At 58.8% G+C, this 18,900-nt stretch overlaps 2 protein-coding genes across 2 annotated transcripts; both read right to left on the bottom strand.

The window, feature by feature from the left end:
- Positions 1-5,923: 5,923 nt before the first annotated feature.
- On the bottom strand, positions 5,924-11,225 carry MMP15 (matrix metallopeptidase 15). The gene is made up of 10 exons (XM_075101996.1): positions 10,956-11,225; positions 9,659-9,807; positions 9,284-9,406; positions 8,867-9,174; positions 8,471-8,632; positions 8,152-8,375; positions 7,901-8,039; positions 7,506-7,656; positions 7,274-7,389; positions 5,924-7,031 (listed from the first exon to the last, which is right to left on the bottom strand). Exons 1-10 carry the CDS (start codon positions 11,079-11,081, stop codon positions 6,577-6,579), a joined length of 1,953 nt encoding a protein of 650 aa, XP_074958097.1. The 5' UTR covers positions 11,082-11,225; the 3' UTR covers positions 5,924-6,576.
- Positions 11,226-12,272: 1,047 nt separating this feature from the next.
- On the bottom strand, positions 12,273-17,803 carry USB1 (U6 snRNA biogenesis phosphodiesterase 1). The gene is made up of 7 exons (XM_075101998.1): positions 17,626-17,803; positions 17,384-17,535; positions 17,017-17,200; positions 16,470-16,523; positions 15,240-15,345; positions 13,766-13,849; positions 12,273-13,470 (listed from the first exon to the last, which is right to left on the bottom strand). The coding sequence occupies exons 1-7, from the start codon at positions 17,721-17,723 to the stop codon at positions 13,366-13,368; spliced, it is 783 nt and encodes a 260-aa protein (XP_074958099.1). The 5' UTR covers positions 17,724-17,803; the 3' UTR covers positions 12,273-13,365.
- Between the last annotated feature and the right edge of the window lie 1,097 nt (positions 17,804-18,900).

Raw genomic sequence — 18,900 nt, 5'->3', positions numbered from 1 at the left:
CCCACAGCTACTCTGGGTAGGTACCTAAGGCAAGTACTGACCCTTCCTTGGTGTTGGCCTGTGCAGTGAATTGGGAAGACTGCACTTTCATTATTGTCCCCCAACAGGCTCACCTCCACCTGGGAGATACCAGCTTTGTTTTACAGGACATCCGCCCCAGATTCTGGGTTTAATCCTGACTACTGATTCTCCACTTGGTTTAAAGGTTTGGCGTGTCTGTACACCCTCATGGTCAGCAGCTCCTCTGTAAGGGGCCCACTTTACCTCTGGCTGTCACTTGGGACACCTATAATGTAGCCACCTTATTTGCACCTTTAAAGCTCGTGGGCTGACCCCATGCTGCCACGTGGTGCTGGATTGCACTTGCAGAAGGGTTTCTGGAGAAGACCTTTCCAATTTTAATAGCAGCTGAACAGCTTTGTAGCTCTAAGGAGCCAAGCCAAGGAAGCCCACATGGGAAGGCACCATCCATCCTGCTTTGACATCTGTCAAGACTTGGCTGGACTTGAGATTTGTTAAGTGGAATTGCAGTGTGTTGTGTGCCAAGAATCAGCCTTAATGAAGTCCATGGTGAGGCTTTCCTGCCACATTTGCAAAGCTTGCCAGGGCTGGGGGAGCTGCTGAAGCTGCTTCAGATCCCAGCAGGGTAAAATAGGCATAATTTCCTCCAAGCCCTCGCTCATGAGCATGGTTTTGGCAGTTGTTGGCAGCCGAGCACTCACCAGGAGCTGCTGGTGCCTTTCCCTGCCCTGCCAGAGCCCATGCTGGAGTCACCCATTGTCCTTGAGGAGTTGGGTTTGCTGTCAGTGACCTTAATGCGTTAAGAGGGGCTGGGCTCTCCAGGGCCCTGAGCTCGCTGCCGCTGTGGAGAGATTACATGGGCCCTGCCAATTCCTGCCTGACCTCCAGGAGCTGTGCCAGCAGATTTGCTGGAATAAATTCACAGCTGCAAATCCTTACATCCATGTGGACCCTCTGTGTATTTTTGAATAAGAAACAAATTATTGAATCTTCCTGTTTACATGCTGCACAAAGTGGAGCATCATCAGATACTGGCTCTTTCCTTTAAGGGCAGACAGTGGTGGATTTATGTGGTGTTCTTCAAAAATCTTCATCTTCTAATTTCCCCCTCCCATCAGAACTTCAACTATCTTGCTGAAGGTGAATGAAGTTTGGATGCTCTCCCTGTGGGAGAAGAGGATGCTGCTGGCAGATAGGCCAAAATCTCACAGGCATCCTGTGAGCAGTCTTTTCCTAAAGTAAATGTGCTCCAATAAAACTCCTGTGATGAAGCACCCAGCTTCTTACTGCTTTCGTTGCGGCTCTTGACCTGGCTGGTACTCATGGAAACAGTGGAGGAAGGCACGAAGGACATGGGTCCAGTGATGGGAGTCTTCCCTGAGGATGGCTACCACCTGCGTACTCCTGGGGTGGCCCCAGCTTGGTGTGAGGGGTGAGCAGAGGGGGAGTCCTGCTTCAGTGCAGGCAGCCTGCAGAGAGAATGTCTTAAACATCTCTTTGTTCACCTTTCTGTGGGTGGCCTGCTCCTTCCTTCCCCTTTAAGTCCTTATTACAGTTCATGTCTAGTGGGAGAGAAAGGAATCTTTCTTTGTGGGGAGCCCTGGATTTAACCTGGGGTGGAGTGGGGCCCACCCAGAGATGAGTTTTCCTTGCCTCTGCAGGCTTTTCACCTTCCTCTTCCATTGGCTGGGGCAAGGTCCTTCACTTGGGCGCTTTGATCAGGACTTAAGTGCTGGGAGCCTGCTTTCTACATCAAAGGCAAATCTTCCCTTTGAAATCTTGGCTGCTGAAGGACAGCGAGTGCACAGGCTGGAGCACCTCAGAGCAAAGGACCGGAGAGTGACCCTCCCCAGGTTGGGCCAGGGAGCAGACCTCCTTGGACCAAGCTGGAGCAGCTCCGGTCACCATGTGGTGTGACCCAAGGCTGGGACATCCCTTGTCTCCAGTGGCTCTGCCTGTGTAGGTGGAAGCAGCTGGCAGGGGAAGCAGATGACAGGGTGTTCCTGGAAAGCTTTCTGTCCGTTTGCTTTGCTGCTTGGGCAGTAGCAGTCCAGGTGACATTCTGGCCCAGCAGAGTAGCAGGACACTGGTATGGCCTTCTGTCCCTGCTTCCCCTTATTCTTTGTCACCTTCCTATTAAGTGGATTCTGACACAAAGCTCTAGTCACGGAACTGATGTGCAGGAATCAAAAAGATCTGTGCCAAGCTCTGCTCCTTGCCCTCTCTGCCTCCCATTCTGCATCTCCCTGGATGTCTTGGGCCAAATGTTGTCTTTGTGGAGGGATTACACCTCCAGGGTTACACTAATCTTCTGCAGCTGCTGTCTAGTGTGGGGTGGGTGGTGCCGGAGGCAAGGGAAATATTTATTTTAAGTTTTGCCGTTGGCCTCTGCCCAGGAAAATGAGTGACCGTACTGGGGACTTTGGCCACTTCTGCACGCAGGGAGAGTTGATCTTCCTGCCCCGCTGGTGCCTGTGGGAGGGGTGAGAGCTTCCCCAGGCAGACTGCAAAATAGGACCACCCAAGGAAGATTTTATTTAGATGAGGGAGTGGCTGTGTGCCCTGAGAGCTACCTTGGGATGTGGTGGAGAAAGTCTCAGAGCCGCTAGAGGTGAGATGATGGTGGATGCTAAGTTCTGCTGAAGCAGACCTGCAGACTGCCTTCTCCTCTGTCACCTCGTGTGTTGCCCTGTGGTCTCAGAAATTACTTTCCTCCCCATGAGACGAGGGTCTGGCACCACGGGGAGTGGCTGTGGGGTGGGTGCGAGGGGAGGTGATGGGCGTGAGCAGTGCACACATGCTGAGCTCAATGTACTCAGTGGGTGCACACACACCCCGGAAGCAGGCCTGTGCTGGCACTGACCCCTGCCCAGACAGTACCTGGAGCCTCAGTCCTGCATGCACAGGCAGCAGGTTCAATCCCCTCTCAGGGCCCCCTGGCTCTTCCCTCCATCCCCAGCATCATTTCCTCCGGCCTTGAGGCTGGCCAGTTGCCTCTCAGCGTATCTGGGCCCCAGTTCTTCCTCTGGGCAGAGCCCAGCTTCCTCTCTGCTTTCCGGGTCCTCTTCTCAGTGGCACACAGGGGATCATGCCCTGGCTTGAAGAGGAAGAGGAAGCACGGTTTCTCCTGTGATGGTGCCAAGCAGGCAGAGAAAGCCCCTGTTAGCCCCAGCCAACCCCATCACCCACACTCCAGCAGCGTGTGGAGCCCCATCCTGCAGGAGCCAGCACTGCTCTGGCATGGCAGGGCGTGGAGGATGCTGAACTCCTGGGGTCTTTTCCAGGACAGGCTTCTCCAGCCTATTTTTGGGAAGCTGGGATCTGCCTGGTGGGGGTGGATGCTGCCAGGGCTGCCTGGTGCATGCCAGGGCCAGGCTGAGTGGGACTTGTGCTCCTCCAAGGCACCAAAGGCCCCATCTGTCCCTTGCAGCAGGTGCATCCCTGCCCTTCCTGGGGTCCTATGTCTGTGGGTGGCCAGAGTTGAGCTGACCCTGCAGTAGGCATGCAGGGCAGAGTGGGAGCCTTCAGTGAAGAGCCCGAGCCCTGCAGAAATGCTGGGCTTTGTCTCTGGTGGGGTCCCTCGCTGCTGTCTGTGAGCGTTTCCAGATGGCCCCGGGCTCCTGGCACTGGCTCTGCTGCAGCATCCGGGGAAAAGTGGGAGGGGGTGGGAAGTGATGTCACAGCTTGCTGAACCCAGGCAGCCTGGGCCTCTGCTCCCTATGCTGCTAATTCCTCCCCGGGGAATTGCTCCAAGCCCCTGTCCCACCCTGAATCAGCAAGAAGCCCCCTCCCCTGCCATGGCAAGGCTGCCCAGGGGAGGGGAAGCCATGAGCATCTGGCCCTGGGCATACTTGCCAGCTCAGCTGGTTTTCCCTGTGAGGCAGGCATCTCCCCAGGTACCAGGTTTTTGGGGTCCTCACCCCTGCATCCTGCTGAGCCCCCAGCACCCCTGGGAGAGAGGGGAAACACAGCTGCCGTGGGAAATAAATCTGTTATTGGAAATGCACCTACCACAGGAAGTGCAGCTAGTGTGGGAAATGCAGCTGCCGTGGGAAATGCATCTGCGCCTGCCTTGGGAGCTGCCTTTGCGGGGGTGGAGAGCTGCAAATCCCGGACACACTTTCCTCCTGCCTCGCCTTTTGGCCAAGTTTGTGCCTTTTGGTAGCTCCCAGTGTCACTTTGGCCCAGTTCAGGGCAGGCTGGGGTGCTGAGCTGCCCTGCAGTGGGGCTTCTGGTCCAGCAAAGCTCTGGGTCCTCCATGGGAGTACCCACACAAGCACAAATCTGGGTAAAATGGTCAAAATTTAATTGAAAGGAGTTAAAAGCCAAGGAATGTGACCCAGTATGGCCTGGCCAATGGAACACAATAGCCCGGAGCCACTTGGAGAGGTTGTTGGCTTTTTTTTCCACCCCCCCCCTCCCTTGATTCTTCAGGGTTTTTCTGTCCCTGATTTTTGGCTTCTCGCTTGGCTGCAGTGATGTGCTGTATTTGAGCCAAATGTGTTTCCCAGGGACTCAGCTAACGGCTAGGAATCACTGCCCAATGTGGGCAAGGATGGAGGCCAGGGCAGGGGATGGGTGGCCCAAGCCATGGGGTTCCCCCACCACCAGCAGCCCCGGGAAAGAGAGGGAGAGCCAGCATTGGTCCTTCCCTTTTAAAGCAGTTAGTGACACAAGTGGCGGGGTTGCTTGGGGTAATTTACTGCTGGGAAGGGGCAGCAGCCAAGTCCTGGGTGCTGAGCCAGTAGCTCTGGGTCCTGGGGAGGGGGAAGTCTGGGAGGAGGCACAAAGGCCTCACGTGAAGCAGGGGGTCCCCTCCTGACAGAGCTGGCAGGGTGGGGATGGGGGCAGCTGGAGCCCCAGGGAGCAGGTTGGGGTGGGTTCATGCTCCCTGCACCAAGCCCTGTGTCAGAGGCACCAGCCCCATGGGGAAATAGGTAGGGCACAGGCCTGTCTGGGTGCTGGTCCCATGAGTACAGTCACAGAGAGCCCCCAGACACACTCCACAGCTCATCCCCACAGGGATGGGTCAGACCCACACAGTCCCTGGCCGGCATGGCCTGCTTTCCCCCAGGGTGTATTAACTGCACCAGGCCTCTGCCACCCACCCAAGGGTGCTCAGCCTGCGCCTGCAGCTCCAGAGCAAACCCAGCCCCTCCCCACCACCCTGGTGAACATCACCAGCAAAGGCAGGAAAGCCATGATCACCACCACTGCTGCTGCATGGTGCCTCTGCTGCCCACTGCAGTTTGATTTTCATTCCTGTTAAAGGCTGAGCAACATTTTTCCCTGGATAAAGCAAATTTCCTACACCCCCAGGTCTAATCTTTCCCACTCCGCAGTGGTCACGACTCCTGCTTTCCACTACCGAGACAGTGGCGGTGAGACAGGATATGGCCACCCCCTTTTCCCCAGGAAACATGCCGAGGCCACACAGGTACAGAGAGCTGAAACACCCGGTAAACCAGCTCCAGGAGGGACCACGCACTGACCCCCAGCTGCTGTGGCTGCCAGCCCCTGCCCGGGGAAGGGAGGTGGCTGCTCCAGAGCTGGAGCGTGGTGCTGGCCCGGGGAGAACAAGGCATGCTGTGTTCCTGGCAAGGCCATTGCCACTGCTGTGGGAGCAAGTGAAAGGCACCTCTGTCTGCTGCGGGGGGGGGGGGGGCCCACTTTTGCTGACACTGCCCCCCCAATGGTATCCCCAGTGCAGGGGCCACTGTGGGGACATCGCCAGCCATGCTGGCCCCTTCCCGTCACCTGGCATGGCACCCAGTCCCTGTCACTGCCAGGCAGGGTGGCAGCCCCAGGCGAGCCCCCGTTACCACAAAATCTGACAAGCTTCACACAGGGCAACCCACCTGGCTCCTGCCCCCATCCCGCGGCAGAAAGGACGGCACCATGGTTCTCCACGCACCCAACCCGTTTAATACACGTACAAGGTGGCCATGCCCGCTGCCCGGCCCACTGGACTGCGTGTCCCCAGGGCTTCACCCCGCGGCAGCAGCAGGGTCTGGGCTCAGCTGAGCCCATAGTGGGGGGGCTGCAAAGGTGGCCCCTCCTGCCTCACACGATCTTTAGGCACATCCCTGTATCCCTGCATTCAACAGGCAACATGGCCACGAGCCTAGCTCTCCCTTCCCCTTGTGCTTCCCTGTCGCTGCAGGTGCTGGCAACTGAGACCTGCCAGATTGCAGCACTTGTGAGCAGCCCCCAGCCCGCTCACCACCCCACATGGCACAGGTACAGCTCAGCAGGCTCACGCAGGAGGAAGGGACCCTGCCGGGCTCCCTTGGCAGAGGCAGGTGCAACACGATGGGTCATGGCAGGGGCAGGGGCAGGCGGGACCTCGATGGCCTCCAGCTCCCCATTCCCTGGTCCCAGCCTGGCTGCTCTGAAGGGGCTGGGTGGGGGGGTGGTCAGCATCCCCCCTTCTCTGAGGCTGGAGCCATCAAGCAACAATGGGGCAAGAGAGGCTGTGGCCATAGGGAGAGGTAAGGGAAGGGGGAGGTCAGGTCCATCTTTAGCACCATGGTGGTGGGGGCGGTTGGGGGTGGGTCAGACCCACTCCTGCAAGGAGCGCTTGCAGTACAAGAGCATTCGGGGCGCGCCCTTCCTCTGCATCTGGATGATGACGTAGATGAGGCCGAGGATGCAGAGAAGCAGCACCAGCAGCACCAGGACCATGATGACGCTCATGGTGCGTGTGTACTCATCAATCTGCACCACCACATCCACATCCCCGCCTGGCTGATGGCCACCCTCGCTGTAATCCTCCTCCTCCTCTTTCTCCTCCTCCTCTTCCTCCTCCTCCTCACCTTCAGCCCGCCCGTCCCCATCCGGGTTGAAGGGGGGTCGGTCCCCATCAGGCCAGCGGGGATGGGGGTCTGGGACCAGCTCCGTGTGACAGCCCATGAAGTCCCGTAGCATGGATTTGGGATAACCCGGCTCTGTCTTGAGACGCTCGTTGTCAAATTTCCAGTACTTTGTGCCTCTGTAGAAGTAGGTGGAGGCTGGGGGGGATGGAAGCGAGGGGTAAGTGGGAAGGTGCAGGGTGCCCCACAACCTGGGCACCCCTGCAGGTACCCAGAACAGGAGGTTTTGCTCTAGGACCAATGAAAACCTTCAGAAAAAGCTCAGCTGCTAACTCCCAGGCACCTTCCCAGCCTCCATCCCATATGGCTAGGCAACCAGAGGGGTGACCCCATCCCCTCTGGTCCCCCCCTGCCACCCAGCCCTCTTCTCCTCTACTTACAGGCATCCGGGCTGAGGAAGGCACCCTTGGGTGAGGGAGGGATGCCCACCCAGACAGAGATAGGCTTTGGGTACCCAGGGTCCACCAAGCGGGTGTCTTCATTAAAGCGCCAGTATCTGGGGGAGGGAGGTGGTGAGCAGGTGAGGAGCACAGGGGTCTCCGCTGCCCGCCATGCCCATCCCTGCCAGGGGCCAGGCAGCAGCAGAGTAGGGAGGACCCCAGAGCTACTCACCTGTCCCCACGGAAGAAGAAGGTGTGCCCCGTGGGTTCCCACCAGATGGCCGTGTCAATGCCATCGTAGGGGATGCCCTGCCCATAGGTGACCAGGGGCTGCGGGTACCCAGGCTCCAGGTTGGCTTCTCGGAAGAGCCAGTACCGGTCACCTGGAGGGGAGAACATGGAGAAGGGGGGTGAGGCAGCAATGCCCAGCTGCTGCAGCAGGTGCACATGTGGATAGGGATGGGGGTTCAATGCCTGTGGCCACCCCATCCCTTTGGGGTCAGGCAGCGGCTCCGGCTGGGGAGGTAGATCAGGAAGGGATGAAGCCAACCAGCTCTCAGCAGCTTGGTGGGGGGGCACTGGGGTCCCCCCTGCTCCTTGGCCCCCCCACCCAGCTTCCCTGCTCACCTTTAAAGAAGACGAATCTCCCATCATGCCTCTCATAGGCGGCATCGATGTCCCCAGGGAGGCCCCGCCAGAAGTGCCCAATGGGCATGGGGTAGTTGTCCAGCACCCGGTTGTGCCGGACTCTCCAGAACCACCGGCCCTGGTGGGAAACGGGGTGTTGGCAGAGGATGGGGGGACACAGGGACACAGACCCAGTGCCAGGGACCCACCACATCCCCACAGAAGGGGCAGGAGGGGGTCCTGACACATACCTTGAACACGAACATCTCCCCACGCAGCACTGCCACTGTGTCAAAGTTCCCATCACAGATGTCAGGGCCGTACTGGTCAGGCCGGTCTGGGCTGCCAGGTTTGGGGGGTTGCTCTGGTTTCCCTGGAGGGGGTGGCTTAGGGGGTCTCTGGTCTGGCCTGCCAGGTCGCCGGGCTGTCACGGTGGGCAAAGGCTTGGTGGGCTGAGGGTGTCCATCCATGGTACCTGGATGGGGCAGGTGAGAGAAGGGATGGGATGTTGCAGGCCAGCAGCACCCATGCCTCAGTTTCCCCATGCATGCACCCCACCCAGCTCCTCACCATACAGCTGCTGGATGCCCTTGAGGTCATCCTCAGGCAGCTGGAAGTTCTCCGTATCCATCCACTGGTAAAAGGGGGCCATGATAGCACTGGGGTTGCTGGAGTGCTCCAAGCCCAGCGAGTGCCCCAGCTCATGCACGGCCACCAAGAAAAGGTTGTTCCCTGCAGGGAAAGGCACCATCAGCAAGACAGGGTGGAGGACATGACCCATGGGGTGGGTCCTTGGACCCACCGCCCTGCGACGAGGGTGCTCTGGTGACAGCTGCCTGTATCACCCACGGTGGAGCTCCTTTCCCTCTCACTCCTGCCCACACCAGTGCATCCCCCTGCCCCTAAATCCAGGGGCCTACCAGGCTCCTCTGGTTGCCTTCACCACCTCCTTGGCCCTCAACTCACCAGACACATCTGTGTTCTCCAGAGTCCAGGGCTCATCTGAGTCGAAATGCGTGTCCCCCCCCATGCCAGGACCAGGAAAATAGGCATGAGCCAAAAACCCCCCGATGCCGTCGAAGGGGGAGCTGTCTCCATGGAAGCCAGAGGCGAAGAGGACCATGATGTCGGCCTCCTTCTTCCGCTTCTGCCGGATGTCCTCATAGGGCACCTCCCGGAAAACCAGTGGCGTGGCTTGCTCCCACACCCGGAAAGCTTGGCGGACAGCCTCGTACGAGTGGTACCGACCCAGCTTCTCCGTGTAGTTTTGGATGCTGGGGGTACAGAGCTCACTGGGGACGGCCCGGGACAGTGCTCGCTCCCTGAGGGGGTCCATGGCTCTCCATGGGCTGGGGGGTGGGAAGCCATGGAGATACTGGGTACCTGAAGGTGAGATGGCTCTGGCTCCAGCGCCGCCCTGTCAGTGCATACCGCTTCCGCCGCATATTGGACTTCATCCGTGCCCCAAACTGGTCCGGGACCCCACAGCGGGGACGTTTCATCCACCTGCCAGGAGGGCATTGAGCCAGGGCTCAGCCCACCGTGGCCAAGGTCCCTGAGGGGTTACCGCAGCCGTGGACGGCGAGGGAGGTGTCCTGGCTGCATGGGTACAGCCCCCAAAAGGGGAGATGCAGCTCCCATGGGAGACAGCACCTACATTTCCAGGTGCAGGCAGAGCTCCAGGGCTGGCAGGCAAAGCCAAAGAGCCAGGGAGTGGAGCTGCCTTCTGCTAGAGCAAGAGGACATGGAGAAACTCACGCCTTGGTCTCCTCATCCAGGATGCCAGTGACGGTGATGCCGTAAAACTTCTGCATCTCAGCGAGGGCCAAGGAGAAGGTCTGAGCTGAGCGCATGGTGGACATCTGCCGGCTGGGCTGTGGCAGGTAGCCGTAGAGCCGCAGCCATGCCTGCGCCGGGGAGAGCAGAGCGTTGAGGCCATGGGTGAAGAATGGCCTGAGGGGGGACCTGGTGCTCCCCGGGGAGATGCAGCTCTTTGAGACCCTGGTGGGGCAGGGTCCAGCCCACCACCTGCTGCCACCTCAGCCCTATCCACCCTCATGGGGCTTCTGTGCCAGCTGCCAGGGGCAAATGCCGCACCCAGGCAAGCAGGGCAGGCAGCACAGGCAAGCCAGAGCACGCAGGCAGCATTTGGGAGGCAGGGACCAGAGCTCCAGCCCTGCTCTGCGAAGAGGGCGGGGGATCCTCCAATCTCAGGGGGCCCTTGGCCACCCTGACCCAGGGAGAAGGTAGCTGGCAGGGGGCAAGCCTGCCCATGGATTGCCTGTCTCCCTGTCCTCCTACTCGGAGGTATCCCCATGGACATGGTGCCACCACCCTAGCCCAGGACCCCAGTCCCAGCCTCTACCCACAAAGGGGCTCCTGGCCTGTGGGGCCAGCAGCCACCCAGGGCGGCAGCTGTGGGCAGGAGGGGGTGCTGGGGCGCACCTGGTCCCTTCCTTCCTGCACCAGCCTCCGCCCCCTCTTGTCTTATTTTTTTTTTTTTTAATATTTTTCTTTTTATTTTTAATTTTTGTATATTTTCCTTTAATTCTTTTTTTTGTTTTCCTTTAATATTTAAAACTTTTTTCTAAATTCCTTTTAATTTTTTCCATTTTCTAATTTTTCCATTTTCTATTTATTTTGTTCATTTTCTAATTTTTTCATTTTCTACTTTTTTCCCCATCTTCTACTTTTCCCTCGTTTTCTTTTTTTAAAAAATGGTTAAATATTTGAATTTTGAATATTTTTTTAAGTCTTTTATTAATCCCCCCCTCTCCCCAAGGCAGGGTGGTGGAGCAGACTTTATCAAAGGCCCTTTCACCCCCTCCCCCGCCGCGGCCTGGCGTGGGCACAAAGAGCTTCCTCTCCCCCGCCGGCCGCTGCCCGACACCCCCGGGGGCGACCCGCCCCGGCCCCCGCCCCGCTCCTCTCCCCCCCCGCCCGCCCGCTGCCTGCACCTGCACCCCCGTCCGGGCGGGCAGCGCCGGCGGCCGCAGGTGCAGGCAGGGCGTGGGCAGGGTGTCCCAGGGGAGGCCCCCCCGCGCCCCCCGCTCACCTCTGCGTTGATCTCCTCGCCCGCCGCCCCCGCCAGCAGCACCAGTAGCACCAGTAACGGCGGGGGGCGGCCGCCCGCCCGCAGCACCCCCCCTTCCCGGCAGGGGGCGCCACCACCTCTTGCCATACCGGGCCGGGCCGCGCCGGGCCGGGCCGAGCCGAGCGGGGCGGTGTCGGAACTACGCCGCCCTCATGGCCCGGGGCCGGGCCGCCGCGGGGGCTGCGCAGGGTGCATGGAGGGCGCTGCCAGGCGCGGCCCGTCGCCTCTCGGCCCGCCTTCGTGTGGGGGATCAGGCCGGCAGCGCACGGCACATGGGCGGCCACCGCGGCCCGCTTTGGCCTGGCTCGGCTCGGCTCCCCGGCCCGGCCCGCCGGGAGCAGCAGCGCGGAGCGGGACAGAAGGACGCGGCGGCGGCGCGGTGCGGCTCGGCTCCGCGGGGCGGGGCCAGGCGGAGGGGCGGGGGCTCGGGGAGGGGCGCGGGCTCCGGGCCTCAGGGCGGGGCCGCGGCGCCCTCACACCGACCCACAGAGACACACGCCACCCCCGCCACCTGCTCCCACGGGTCTGTGCAGTCACACCCACACGGGCCTAGAGCCGCTCCCACGGGTGTGCACAACCGCGGCCCGGCACCCCTCAGCAGCCAGACCGGGCCCTTCCCCCTCCGTGCACGCCGTGCCTGCCACACCGGTCCGTTCACACTCGCCATCTCGGGCCTCTTCGGCAGCCGCCCTTCCCCGGACTTTGTCCCCACAGGCCGAGCCCGGCTCCTTCCCCCATCCTCAAAGGCAGGAGTGGGGGTCCCTGACACCTGCTGGAGTTATAAAACAGGGCGATGTGCCAAGGCGGGCCTCACCGGGAGGGGAGTGGGGCCACTGGTTAAGCATTAACCTGGCACTGCCGGACTAACACCACAGAGAAACCACAGAGAAACTGGTCATGCTCAAGCCAGTTTCACTGGAAGTCCCCAAGGGCTAAATATATCTATTTTTGTTTGTTTTCCCTTCCCCAAAAGAAAACTCAGAGTGTAATCGCATGCCTTATCATGCAGATCCCCATCCCAGAAACTAACTGGCTACAAGCTTAACAGAATTTTGTTAAGAATTTTGAAAACCAGCTATCACATGGGTGTTGGCAGCCGTCACAGCCTGTGCTGAGATGCTCCCACGGCCACAAAGCCCCCCGCTCTCTCATGTGCAAAGATGGGCAGGGCAGCGCAGCACAGAGCTCACAGAAATGTTTGCAGGCATCACCTCATCTGAAGCATGTGGGAGCTGGGCACTTCTGAAAGGGAACGGCTGAAATATACCACGGAAACAATTTTATGACACAAGGAGACATATTTTTACTGCTCAGAAGTCCCAGAGCCTTTCATCAGACAGATGTGGAATGAAAGATTCAGGGCAGCACATCGACGTCCTGCTCCAAGTACCCAAGAGGCTGCAGCTGAGCTCTCCACAGGAACAAAAGAACTAAAAAGGAGCCTCTCCCAAGGGACAAAGTCCAGCCTGATGCCCCCAGGGCCATCACGGCACCGGGGGGTGCTGTTCCCACGGGGAAAAAGCACGGAGCCTGGACAGGAGCTGCAGCCCCCAGACTTACCCGTGGGCACTTCCCTTTCAGCTCAGGCAAAAGCTAACACTGCCCTCTCTTGGGCTCACCCACACATGGCAGCAAGCTGCTCAGGAGAAGCAGGCCACCAAAAAAGTCCTGGGCTTACGGCACGCACAATCTTAAACCAAAGCTCTTCTTTTAGACCCAACCTGGAGCACTGAAACACAAGGGGTTTCCAACTTCTCCCCTCCAGATCTCATCTTTTGCTGTTTGGCAAAAGGAGCAGATACTGAAATGTCTCCACAGAGGCAACAGCAGTCTGAGACGAACACAGAACATGACCCAGAAACTTGTCTGAGCTGGCTTACTGTAGGGAGATGCTCTGGTGAGAGTCCAGCTCCGGTCCTCGCCTCTTGTTACTCAAAGCATGATCAGAGCCTCCTGACTATCAGACAGTGCTATTTCCAACCATGCAAGACACTCTCCCTTTAGCAACAGCTTCCCATGCTACATTCTTCCTCCCTCCCATAAGGCATCTATGGCTTTTATAGACATGTTTTTTTCTTTTTTACAAAAATCAGCAAAATTATCAACTGAGGGATGGCTGGACGTGCTGGTGCTGATGGCAGCACATACAGCAGCACGGGCGAAATCTGCTGCAAACACACATTTCTTCAGCCAGAAATTCAGACTTGGAAGTAGCCTGGCTTGAGGCCACAAACACCCCAGAGATGCTGAGAAGGCAAGAAGAGCACAGAAGGTGCGTGACGGCCCACACCATTCCGAGCTGCACTGGAGAACGGTCCTTGATTGAACATCAGGGTCCTCGAGGCTCTGAAATGCACAGCCCCACCGGCCCCTACCTCAAGGGGAAGGAGAAGTACTTGTTCCCTGACTTGCAGCGGATTTGCTCCCACTGGACACGCAGCAGGAGGGCCGAGTCCTCAAACCCATCCACAATGTCCTGGAAAACAGATGCAGGAGTCAGTACCAGGAGAGGGGATCTGCCAGAGAAAAAGGAGTCAGCAGCTCCCTCTCTGAACCAAGTCAGTGACAAGGCCATTTGTGGCTGGAAGCCTCTGACCTCCCTCTGGAGGGTGATTTAACACATGCTCCCCACAAAAGCTTCTCTTCTTTCAACCCAGTGAAGTTTGTCTTGCTCAGTGAAGAGAATTTCCCGCTTTCTGCCCTCAGCAGGAAGATGTAGCTGGACACCAGCTCTGCTCTTCCCCTGCTCTCCACACTGCATGAGGACGCACCTGGAGCTCCCGCAGACACTGCCCTTCTAGCCTGCCAGACAGGTCCCCGACGCACCAGGCCAAGCTGATATGGAACGACGGGTCCTGAGGACAAAACAGGGACCAGATTGTAAGGGCTAAAGGAGGCTTTGCTCAACGCACAGAGCCATGGGGGAAGATGTGATGTGATGCTGCCCTGCTTGGGATCACAGAGGTAGGAGGATCCCAAAGCTGGGAGCGCCCACTCTGCCAGCTCAACTGTTGCAAAGCTGATATGGACCGCACTGGATGTGAGATGAGTCCTAGGCTCCCCACCCCAGCCTTTTTGGACACCAGTGGGCAAGGCTTCCCAGCTCCCAGCCTCCCTGTGGTCAACTCTGCAGAAGCTTTTCTAACTCCACAGAGAACCTCTCATTGACAGTCCTGGAGTGGGGGGTGGGTCACTTCTGAATAATCCACAAGAGCCCCCTCCTCAGCAACGGAGACAGAGAAGTCAGGGTTTGGCCTTGCAAAACCAAAACCTGTTCCCAAAGCTAGTACCAAGCAAAGGGGCTGGACTGACACCCCAGGAGACTGCCCAAGGAAGAGGCACAAACATCACCCTCACTCTCACAGTGCTCACCCTAAGCTCATCCTATCCTAGGACAACCCTGCTTCTACACACGCATCAACTGTGACATATGGTCTGGCCCTTTACCCTGGAAACCCAATTCTCAAGAGGCCACGAGACAGTTAACATCCTTACTCTACTGCACAGTTGTCCTGGTTTCAGCTGGGGTAGAACTAATTTTCTTCCTGGTACAGTGCTGTGTTTTGGATTTAGTATGAGAATAATGTTGACAACACACTGATGTTTTAGTTGTTGCTGAGCAGTGCTTACACTAGTCAAGGACTTTTCAACTTGGGAAAGGAAGCTGGGAGGGGACACAGCCAGGACAGCTGACCCAAACTGACCCGAGGATATTCTGTACCAGAAGACATCACGCTCAGTGCATGAACTCCGGGAAAGCTGGCCGGGGGGCTGCTGCTCAGGAACTGGCTGGGCATCAGTCGGCAGATGGTGAGCAACTGCATTCTGCATCACTTATTTTGTATATTCATTCTTATTCTTTTTATTATTATTTTCCCTTCCTTTTCTGTCCTTTTAAACTGTCTTTATCTCAGCCCACGAATCTTTTTTTTCTTCCTGATTCTCTCACCCATCCCACTGCAAAGCTGGGAGTAAACGAATGGCTGTGTGGTGTTTAGCTGCCTACTGGGTTAAACCACAAAAACAAAATGCGAAACAGAAGTCATAGGCTGGTGCTAGTCTCATTTTCAGCATGAAAGTGTTCAGGGTGTTAAGTATGAGCATCACCAACCTGCCCAGAGGAGAGCTTTTCCAGAGTCTAACACCTCCACTCCTGTTTATTTGGGGTGAACATTTCATGGACCTCTCACAAGGAAGCAGCTGGCATCTCTGGATTGGCAGGGAAGTAAGTGGGAGAATCCTCACCTTGTAGAATGTGGGGAGGTCAAATTCCTCCAGAACTCTGTCCACCTCCGAGACCAGCTCCAGCAGCTGGAAATGCCCAGCAGAGACCTCCAAGCCAATAAAGGTCCTGAAGAAAGACAACAACAAGGAAACGCAAGCACCCTTTCATGCTGCAGAAAGCACAGCGGTAAGCATACTTAGCCCTGCATTCCTACTGGGCAAATTCCCTATCTCCTAACAACAGATAATTTGAGGAATGCCAGGTTTAAGCATTCAAGGACACTGAGTATATTCTGAAGAAAAACAGAAATGAAGATGCGGTAGCAGGGAAAAGCAGGACTGGATGATATACCATGTAGATTTATTGCATTAACCCAGCACCTTTTGGGACATGAAAACGCATTTTCCAGGCAAAGGAGGCACTCGATGGGTATGTCAGCAGAGCGCCGTGCTGTGCAGGAGCTGCATTCAAAAAGCGGAAGTTGCCAGAGGGGTTTTATGGTGGGAGAGGAAGCAGGGAACAGGAAGCAGCAAGCTGGAGAGACAGGAGAAAGATGTACCTCCTCAAGGACTGTCTGGATGACACCTTCTAGACTCCAGGAGGGGAGGGGAAGACTAAGTTTCACCCAGGATTCACTTCATCCTACCCATGACATTGGTGGGCTGCTGTTCCCACTAGATTCAGCAACTTTTCACAATTTTAATCACCTTTGCTTTGACATTTAAACTACTTAATTAAGCTAAATCTCTCCAGCTCTTGGAGGACCTTCACTACAATTTCACAACCAGCACTGCTGCCAAAAGAGGTGGCCCCCAGCTCTGCTCACCCCAGGCTGCTCACACTGGCACCAAGGTTTGCAAAACTGCAGAACAAACCAGATGGGAGATGGCAGCGAACACGGCTGCCTCCTTTAGCTGCTGTGAAACCATAGCACAAATCTAACCCCAGCAGAAAGGCCTGCCTCAGGCCATGTTATGAACAGACCTCTTCAGAAGACTGAAATACTGCATCCTCAGGTTCACCCATCACTAACAAGACCAATGGCTTGCAGAGAATCACTGCTGAAGCTAAAACTTTGTGCAAGTGGCCGGGGAAAGGTGTGAAACCTCTGGAGACAAGGTGATCACATATTGTGCTGTTATATGGCTCAGCCCAGTCACTGTGGGACATGCAGGATGACGTTTCGCATCAACCCAGCACCTCGCCCAGCCTTGTCCCCAGGCAGGCAGGCTGCTGTGCTGCTTGCTCACCTGGTTTTGTTCTGGTTGGTGTAAACCTTCACTTGATCCGCCACACAGAAGAAACTGCAATAAGAAAGATCCTATTTCAGCTAGTAGGGAAAAAAAAAAAGAAAAAAACCAGAAGACGTAGAGGGGATGGGACTTCTACTGAGCTATGGAAAGATAAAGGCAAATGCATGCCACAAATGGACCAAATCGATGCAACCAGACCTTTCTGGGCTCAAATTCATCCATTCCCTGCCTGCTTCCAACCCTCTGTAGCCTGGACAGTGACAGAAGCCCTGAAGCAGCTGATGCAGCAGGCGCCTGAGCCGGATGTAACCAGTGAAACCATCTGTGGTTTACAGGACGGCACAGCTCCCGCCTCATCCTTGAAAGCTGAGACCTGACTTTTCTGATGCCGGATCCCAAGGCAGAGAGCAAAAACTCTCCAGGGCTTTACTGGCGCAGCAGCAGCTCCCAGAAATGACTTAGGGTGCAGGTGCTGGTGAAACGCAGACCCCGAGGGAGAGGGAAGGGCGTGAGGAACACCCGCCTGGGCCGCATCTGGCCCTACCTGTGGAAGGAGGCCAGGTGCTCCCTGAGGGAGCGGATGAAGGGCTCTATCCAGTGGTAGCGCAGCACCACACACTGCGAGAGGCTGAGGTGGAACTCCTCCATGGCAGCCAGTGAGGAGACATAGGTGCGAGCACGGGAGACCAGGAGCTCCAGCAGTTCCAAGAATTCCTCCTGGACTCTGTCTGTGGGGCAGTGCGGTCAGAGCCGGGTACCCCCCCGGTCACCGGCCGCGGATCCGCACCGGATCGCCGGAGCGGGTCCCCCAGGGCTCCCGGCCCCGCCGCGCACCGCCCGACCCTCCGGGCCTCACCCGACGGGGCTCCGGCCCAGACCCCCTCCCCTCCCGGTCCCGCCCCGTTACCTACAGGGCAGGTAGACGTGGGTGGCCCAGTTGCCCCGCTCGTGGGGGAAGCCGCGGACGCGGCCGCCGTGCCGGGAGCTGTCGTCGCTAAGGGCCTCCTCCGGCTCCGGATCGCCCGGCAGGCCGGCGGGGGCGGGCAGGCGGGGGCGGCCGGCGCTGCGTGGACCGGGGAGGAGGATGACGAGAATGAGGAGGACCGCTCGTCCCCCCCCTTCATGCGGGAAGGGCCCGTCCCGCCGCACTCACCTGGCCGGGGGGGGGACTTGCGCGCCGCCACCCCGCCGTCCCCCTTCCTCCTCTTCCTCCCCCTCCGAGCTGCTGTACCCTACCAGCGCGGCCCTCATGGCCGACCCGGCCCCGCTACGTCCGCCGGGCCCTTCCGGGACGGCGCTGGTGCTGCCGGTGCCGGCGGGGGCGCTGTGCCGGCGCGGCCCGGCAGGGGGCAGCCACTGCGCCCCGCCCCGCCCCCTCCTCCTCCTCCTTCGCGGCCGGCCCGACCCGGCCCGCTCCACTCCCTCCCGCACCTCGCCGTCGCTCGCCCGCCTCCGGCACCGGCGCCCCCTCCCCATCTCTCTTTCCTTCCTTTCCCGCCGGCTCCCGCCGCCACGCCAGCGCGGGGCTCGGGGGGAGCGCGCAGGCCGCGGTCCCGCTGGCGGCGGGTGGGCGGGCTGACAGGGGCCTCCCGCCGCAGGTGAGGGGCCCGGCCGCCGCCGCCGCCCTTTGTGTGGACCTCGCCGGGGCGGGAGCGGCCCCGGCCGGGCAGGGACTTCACCCCCGCCCCGGACCCCACCGCATCCCACCTCGGGGCCTCCCGGCGCGGCGGCGGCGAAGGCCTCGGGGCGCCGCCGCCGCGTTTGTCCGCAGGCCGGCGGGGCCGGAGGAGCCGTTCCATGGGGAGAGGCGGGCGGCGGGACGGGTCTCGCCGCGGGCTAGGGCGGCGGTGGCTGGCCTCCGAGCTCCCCGGCCGCCCCCGCGCCCCGCGGCCCCGCCGCGCCGCTGCCTGAGGCGGCCGTGGCTCGGCTGTGGGAGGCCCGGACGGCGGGGAGCCAGGGGCGGGCAGCAGCCGCGGCGGACCATGCCGGAGCGGGCCGTGCCGGGGGCCGCTTCTCCAGTTTGAAAGTACCTCTGCTTTCCCGTCTTCTCTCCTTAAATGGTTGTCGCTTCCCACCTCCCACGTAGGGATGAGTTAGGCTCGGAGCCGGCGCCGACGCGGGTACCCGCGCAGAGCCCTCGGTAAGCCAAGGTTGGTATTTCTCCCCTTCCCTGCTGGGGGGACGCAAGCTTCCTCTCCCCTTTAGGCCGGATCGTCTGGGATGCCTTCGCCGTTGGGTTGCTCCTGCCACGGTTAACGTTGCCCGTGGGGGAAGGTTTCAGTGGGGCTGTGCTAGAGTCTTGTATCCCGTTGAGCTTGGGTCCTAGGTATCATAACTGCGAGCCCTCCCTTCTTGCAGTGGTCGAAGTGAGCTATGTAGGAGAAAGAGGAGATACTGCATACCAGCAGGGCTGCTATGGGGCCTTTGG

Source organism: Phalacrocorax aristotelis, chromosome 8 (genome assembly GCF_949628215.1).
Source record: "Phalacrocorax aristotelis chromosome 8, bGulAri2.1, whole genome shotgun sequence".
NCBI lineage: Eukaryota > Metazoa > Chordata > Aves > Suliformes > Phalacrocoracidae > Phalacrocorax > Phalacrocorax aristotelis.
This window is presented reverse-complemented; position numbering and strand designations above follow the sequence as displayed.